The following is a 7976-nucleotide window of genomic DNA, read 5'->3' on the forward strand; positions in this document are numbered from 1 at the left end:
CATTTATAAAATTGCATGTATTCTCATCCCAAAATAGTAGATTTTAAAAGTGGAACTATAACTCACTTTCACAGATTTTTACTTCGTCGGGAAGTAAGACTTGGCCACTGGTCGATTCACGAACCTATAACAAATATGTACATATATATCAAAGTATGTTCAAAATATATTTACAACATTTTTAATACGTTTTAATGTTTTAAGTTTATTAAGTCAGCTGTCCTCGTTAGTAACCTACAACTAGTTGTTCACAGTTAGATGTACAGAAATAAATTGGTATATATTATCTTGAATCAATCCATGACCCAGTGTATATACGTATCAGGCTAGATCACAACTCAAAGTATATATATTTTTGGAATCAACCTCAACCCTGTATAGCTAACTCAATCATTACTGCATATAGAGTGTCTATGGTTGTTCCAAATAATATATATACATGGGTCGATATGATATGTCAAAACATTTGCATACGTGTCTATGGTATCCCAAGATTACATAATATATTAGAATACATGTATGATACAATATAAGTTAGCTAGGATATGATTAATATAGATTTGTTACCAATTTTCACGTAGCTACAACAAGCAAAATTATCCAATCTTGTTTTACCCATAACTTCTTCGTTTTAAATTCGTTTTGAATGATTCAAGTTGCTATGGTTTCATATTGAACTTAAGTTTATGAATATAAACAGAAAAAGTATAAGTTTATAGTCAGCAATACAGATTACAAGTTGTTTTTGTAAAGGTAGTCATTTCAGTCGAAAGAACGACGTCTAGATGACCATTTTGGAAAACATACTCCCACTTTGAGTTTAACCATGATTTTTGGATATAGTTTCATGTTATTAATAAAAATCATTTTCCCAGAAGAACAACTTTTAAATCAAAGTTTATCATAGTTTTTAATTAACTAAACCAAAACAGCCCGTGGTGTTACTACGCCGGCGTATATCCGGTTTTACGGTGTTTTTCGTGTTTTCAGGTTTTAAATCATTAAGTTATCATATCATATAGATATATAACATGTGTTTAGTTGATTTTAAAAGTCAAGTTAGAAGGATTAACTTTTATTTGCGAACAAGTTTAGAATTAATTAAACTATGTTCTAGTGATTACAAGCTTAAACCTTCGAATAAGGTAATTTTATATATATGAATCGAATGATGTTATGAACATCATTACTACCTCAGGTTTTGTGGATAAACCTACTGGAAATGTGAAAAATAAATCTAGCTTCAAAGGATCCTTGGATGGCTTGAAAGTTCTTGAAATAGAATCATGACATGAAAACAAGTTCAAGTAAGATTTCCACTCGAAATAAGATTGTTAAAGTTATAGAAATTAAATCAAAGTTTAAATATGAGTATTACCTTGTATTAGAAAGATATCTTACTATAGAAAAGAAAGATTTCTTGAGGTTGGATGATCACTCAAAGTGGATTTGCAATATTGGAAGTAAGCTAGCAAACTTGGAAGTGTTGTTGGTGTGTTCTTGAGTAGTTGTTTTATAACTTGGTTTATGTATGGATTTATGAACTAGATTGAGCTAGATTTTGATGAAGATGATGAAGAACACTTAAAACAATGGAATAACACTTGAGAGAGAGTATTTTGATTCAAGAAAATTGCAAAGTGAATGTGTTTATGGTACTCCTCATTCACGTGAATGTGTAGTCTCCATATAGGCTCTATTAGTTTGTAATTTTGTGAGATATTTCATACTAGATGTTAAATGATGGTTACCACATGGTTAGATGACTCACATGGGCTGCTAAGAGCTGATCATTAGAGTGTATATACCAATAGTAAATACATTTAGAAGCTGTGTATTGTACGAGTACAAATACGAGTGCATATGAGTAGAATTGTTGATGAAAATGAATGAGGATGTAATTCTAAGCATTTTTGTTAAGTAGAAGTACTTTGATAAGTGTCTTGAAGTCTTTCAAAAGTGTATGAATACATATTAAAACAATACATGTATATACATTTTAACTGAGTCGTTAAATCATCGTTAGTCGTTACATGTAAATGTTGTTTTGAAACCTTTAAGTTAACGATCTTGTTAAATGTTGTTAACACATTATTTATTATATCTAATGAGATGTTAAATTATTACATTATCATAATATTATGATGTATTAATATATCTTAATATGATATATATACATTTAAATGTCATTACAACGATAATCGTTACATATATGTCTCGTTTCGAAATCCTTAAGTTAGTAGTCTTGTTTTTACATATGTAGTTCATTGTTAATATACTTAATGATATGTTTACTTATCATTTATCATGTTTATCATAGTGTATCAATATATTAATATGATTCATAGGTAATTAGTAAGACGTTGTTATAACGATAATCGTTATATATATCGTTTCGAGTTTCTTAATTCAATGCTCTCATTTTTATGTATATCACTCATTGTTAATATACCTAGTGAGATACTTACTTATCATACTATCATGTTAACTATATATATATATATATATATATATATATATATATATATATATATATATATATATATATATATATATATGTCATCATATAGTTTTTACAAGTTTTAACGTTCGTGAATCGCCGGTCAACTTGGGTGGTCAAAAGTCTATATGAAACCTATTTCAATTAATCAAGTCTTAACAAGTTTGATTGCTTAACATGTTGGAAACACTTAATCATGTAAATAACAATTTTATTTAATATATATAAACATGAAAAAGTTCGGGTCACTACACTTTAACCATTCAAAACAAGGTAAGTTATGACTTAATTTTGACAAAACTTTTCAACAATTCAACAAAACACTTGGGAAAATTTTAAAATTAGGTCATAATTTTGTTTAAGAATAAGTCCACGAGAATTTATCTCTCCCCCCACACTTGAGATCATGTAATGCTCTCATTACATGGAATTGAAATAATATAATAAATTTGAGAGGACAAAATGAAAAAGTGGGAGAGAAATTGAGATACCCGAGAACAAAAGTCATTTCCACAAGTATTCGTCAAATTGTATGAAATTCTCTTGACATATCCGCATTTCCAAACTTCCTTCTTGATTTTGATTAACGATTCTTTATCTTGACTTGTCTCCGTCTTCTCAACATTCCTTATCGTGGTGGTTCTCCCCCACACTTTATCGGACGACCTGTGAAATTGGTAGAAAAAGTTCCACGAATCAAGAGAGTGAGCCAGTCATTAACACCTCGGGTGGTGTATAAGAAGAGAATTACCTTCTTCATTTGCATGAAGAAGATTGAACCAACCTGAGAGTCAATAAAAGACTCTCTTTCAAACACGGTTTTGAACACACGGTTTGCTTTCTTAATCGGTTCACACAAACACGAATCATCAACCTCGGGTTGCAAAACCTCCTTAAAATCATCAATACCATACCCGAGAGGATTGTTATACACTTTGAAAGTTTCGGGTATGATATTCTCAACCTCATCTCCTTCATCATCATCATCATCATCACCATCATACTTGCCATCACCAAGTGGATTATCATGGATTGTGAAAACGTTGGGTGTTGGAAAAGTTTCACTCACTTCATCTTCTTCCTCGTCACTCTCGCTAACTTCTTCATCATACTCTTTACCATCATCTTCACCTTCATCATTATCCTTATCATCATCTTCATTCTTCTCTTTATCATTGGTTATCAAAGATTCGGGTACTTGTGCAATCTCCATTACTTCGGTCTTGGGATAAAAGCTTACAACAACAACATCATCATCATCATCATCATCATCATAAAATACCCAATTTTTTGACCGAGAAGTAGAGACTATGGGTGAAGTGGGTGGTGAAATGGTAGTGGATACAAAATCTTCAACTAAAGGGAGCATGGAACTCACGGTTTTCTCTAAGATTTGAATTGAAGCTTGTTGAATTTCTAACATTTCCCTCAAATCTATTCTCTCTTGAATTAAAGCCTCTATACAGTTAAGGTGGATTCTCACAACGTTTGAGAATAACTCCAGTAAATTCTAATCGATCTCCTCTTATTGTTGATTTTGAAATTGAAATTGAGAAGAATCTCATGTCGAGTCATCCCCTCATAACCATAGTCTATTGGTTGAATCATAAAGTCAAAATTGTAAATAGGACCATTATTACAAGGTTGATCAATGGGGGCGAAATCATTCATGTACCCATTATCATTCATACCCATGTAACCATCATTCATATTTCCATAACCATCATTCATTCCCAAATAATCACCATTGTTGCCCAAATAACCATTATCAACGTTCATGCCTTCATACTCATTGTTCATGCCCATATAACCATTGTAATCATTCATGCCCAAATAACCATTATCTAAACCTATGTGACTTGAGTCTCCCATCAATTGTTGATCATAATTCGTGATTCTTGACATCAAGTAGTCACACAAAGCATCATACTCCTCCATCTAGCTTAATCACACCACAAACAAGAAAGTGTTTTTCGAATACAAGCAAATATAAACAAAAAGTAACTTTTGCAAGAATGAAATTCTTACAAAAGGATAGAACAACTACTAGCAAATATTTCAGAATCCAATTAAAAACCGCTCCCCGGCAACGGCGCCAAAAAGTTGATGTGATGTTTTAGTGTTCTCAACTTTTAATAATATAAAAACAATGATAAAACACTTAACCAATTAACACAAACACCCGGGCAACAATAACCCGATCATTATAGCAACTAGCAAGTATTGAATCAAGGTTCGTTCTACATAGAGCAATTTACATGAATCTCAAAACACTAGTAATTATCCTAAGTTAATTGGGGGTGGTTTTATAAAGTGTTGATTAAGCTAAACTTAAACTAAAGAGATTAACAAATAAGATAAAAACGTGTCCACTTGATTATTCCACATTTTGTCATGGTTTACCCAACTCATTCATTACACAACAATGTTTAAACATATAGTTTCATTTCCATTCGTCAACTTCCATAAAACCTCAACCAAATGAAATTCGTTAACTCCCGTAGACTCATTTCAAAAGATCAAACTATGTTATGAGTGAAATCATAGAGACATCGGTTTTGGATTAAAATCTCTTAAAATTCTTTAATTATCAAAATCCCTAAGATAATCAAACACTACCATGTTGAATAAAAGCCAATTGAAAACCAAATTAAATCAAGGACCCAATCCCTTGAAATCCCCAATTTATTTGTCTAGATCACCAAAGGTGTTGAAGTACAAATTGCTTCATTAATCAAATCCCTAAGAAAAGCTAGGGAACTTATATAATCAAAGTAAAGCTTTCAACAATCAAAGTAATGGATTTTCAACCAAGCACAATAATCATCAACTTATTCAAACACCCAAATCATAAATTAGAGCAAAATCCAAGCATCAAGTTTACAAATCAATTGAACACAAGTAATCTAAGCTATAATCATTGCATAAACAAGAAATAATTCAAAGAAATAACAATTATTCATCATTACAACTAAAATGGAGAAAAGCTACTACCCAAATGAAGAAGAAACACTAAAATGGATGATGGATGATGGAGATGGAGCTTCAATCTTCATGGATTTAGAGTTTGGAGCATAAAATTAACCTTCATCTTGATGGAATCATGATTGGCCCTTTTAGAGCTCCAAAACGGCCTAAGCAAGTAGCTCTCTCAACCAAAAACTCCTAAATTCGTATTTATAGTCGAGCTGAATTTCTAGCTGAAAATGGGTCTGGAACGACATTCCTGAAGGTGGAACGACGTTCCTTAAGGTGGAACGATGTTCTTAATTAAGAACTACATTCCTGAAACTGCCTAAAAAACCCATTTTTGTTCTGTTCACCAAATCATCATTTTCTTCACATAGGAACGTCGTTCTTGGATTATGGAACGCCGTTCTTGGCTCTGAATTGACTTTTTGACCCCAAAACTTCACTTGGTCCATTCCTTAAGCTCAATGGTTGATTCCTTAACTTACAAAATCCGGGAAAGTCTTAGATTCAGTTTTACCCACGAAATCGAGTGCATTTTGCCAATTTTACACCAAGAAAGGCTTTTTGGCCTTAAACCAACATATAACCATAATTCCTTTAATTTACGCTCATAAACCATCAAAACTAAGTAAAAAGAGAAAGATATTACGAGGATAAATCTGTATATTTCGAGCAATATCAAGCACCAAACAACAAAACAATTATTAAATTTTAACAAGTCTTTTATGTTGCCTCTTAAGGACCATCACTGCTGCCTCTCCTCTTAATGACCAACACTGAATACTTATGCTGCTCATTCAGTGCTGCCTCTAAGGACCAGCATTGATGCCTCTTAAGGACCAACACTGAATACTTGTGCTGCTCATTCAATGATGCCTCTAAGTATCACCGCCACACACTTAGTCAAATCTCAAGTAGACCAAGTCATGATAGTATACAATGGAAAACCACTTTAACCACTAATGGATCTGCGTTATCTATCACTTAATGGATATACACTCCGTACCTTCTAACTCATTCACAAGTGTAGATTATATCCCTTAAATACACTAAATTTTCAACATTAACAAATATAATTACTAAAATAGAAATTTTTTTATTTCAAGATTATAGTTTTAATTTACTGAGGTTTTATAGAGTTTTTAGGGAATAATAAGATAGGAAAAAAAAAAAGTAATAGTTGATATAGTAAGAGTTTACTTTTTCATGTTCATGTTCATGTTCATGTTTTAATGTTTTATGACCCCTAAATTGTACATAATCGGTTTTTTCATGCACCTTGTCATACACTATTTAATACTCCCTTTGTTTCAGATTAATTGTCTCCAGATAAAAAATAAACAGTTTAAAAAATGTTATCATCACACTGTACTTTTTCTGTACATTTTTCCTAACTTTACAGTTTTACCCTCAATCATTTAATTAGAAAGCCTTATAACTTTTGTAATTTAATTAATTCATTAAGAACAAATTAAAACAATCACCTTCAAAACACAAACATCCCCGATCTCATCCCAAACAGAAAAAGGAGAGTTCGGGAGAGGATTAAGAGCCTCCGAGCACTTGGATAAACGTTCCTAACCGAGAGAATTGTTGATTTTGGAAGCATTGTGACTATTTAATTGACCAATTAACCTATTACATTCAAAATATTGTTTTATTTGTACCTTTGAATGATTCGAATAACCATATCTATTTTATTTTTATTTTTAGAAGGGCTAAAATTTTATTAATGCACAACTTTACCAAGGAACAAGAAAAGGCCAAACGCGAACAACTACAATGGTTTTACAAGCCAATCATGCTGAAGAGGCAATGATCCATGTACTTCACGCTCTGCTTTCTCCCTCTTAACCTGAGCCAACATATATCTTAGGCAACTCCTAAAAAGAGTTTGTTGCGTCTGAAGATCTACAAGAAGATATTCATGTTTCATCGAGTGATCCATGGCTCGTAACAAACGTTTATTTCTAGCATCAATGATCTCACGAGGAATGCTTGGTAAGGCTTCCTTGATATCAAGAGATTCCACTAGATCGTATAAATCATCAAAACATAACCCACATGGGATAAGGTGATTGGCGATAGTTTTCTTGGGCAAAGGAGCGAACCACTTTTTCTTTGAATCTAAAATCGCTTTCAGTAGTTTCGAAGATGTCATTTGTGAATTGATTTCAAGCTTTTCGCCCTAACTATTCAAGCTTTTGGCCTTAAACACACCGTGTAAATATTAAGGGCCCAAATATTAAACATATTTTTTTTTTTGAAAAGCCAATAATATATTACCAAAACACACAAACATACAGGAGCATAGGGACCTTACAACAAAACTTGGTCACCTATGAAACACGAAACAAGCAGACTATACAAGACTATTATTACAAATGAATTATATAGAGTAAGCTAAGTAGCAGCAGAGATGCAGAGACAACAACTCTGTTGGAGGTTTTATTGAAATTACGTGTAGGGTAAAATAATCGATAGCCGGATAAATCACTGAATC

The 7976-nt window shown here is 32.2% G+C and overlaps 1 protein-coding gene across 1 annotated transcript; it reads right to left on the minus strand.

The window, feature by feature from the left end:
- Positions 1-7250: 7250 nt before the first annotated feature.
- On the minus strand, positions 7251-7634 carry LOC139853814 (cytochrome b-c1 complex subunit 7-2, mitochondrial-like). The gene has a single exon (XM_071843166.1). The coding sequence runs from the start codon at positions 7632-7634 to the stop codon at positions 7251-7253; it is 384 nt and encodes a 127-aa protein (XP_071699267.1).
- Between the last annotated feature and the right edge of the window lie 342 nt (positions 7635-7976).

Source organism: Rutidosis leptorrhynchoides, chromosome 6 (assembly GCF_046630445.1).
Source record: "Rutidosis leptorrhynchoides isolate AG116_Rl617_1_P2 chromosome 6, CSIRO_AGI_Rlap_v1, whole genome shotgun sequence".
Lineage (NCBI taxonomy): Eukaryota > Viridiplantae > Streptophyta > Magnoliopsida > Asterales > Asteraceae > Rutidosis > Rutidosis leptorrhynchoides.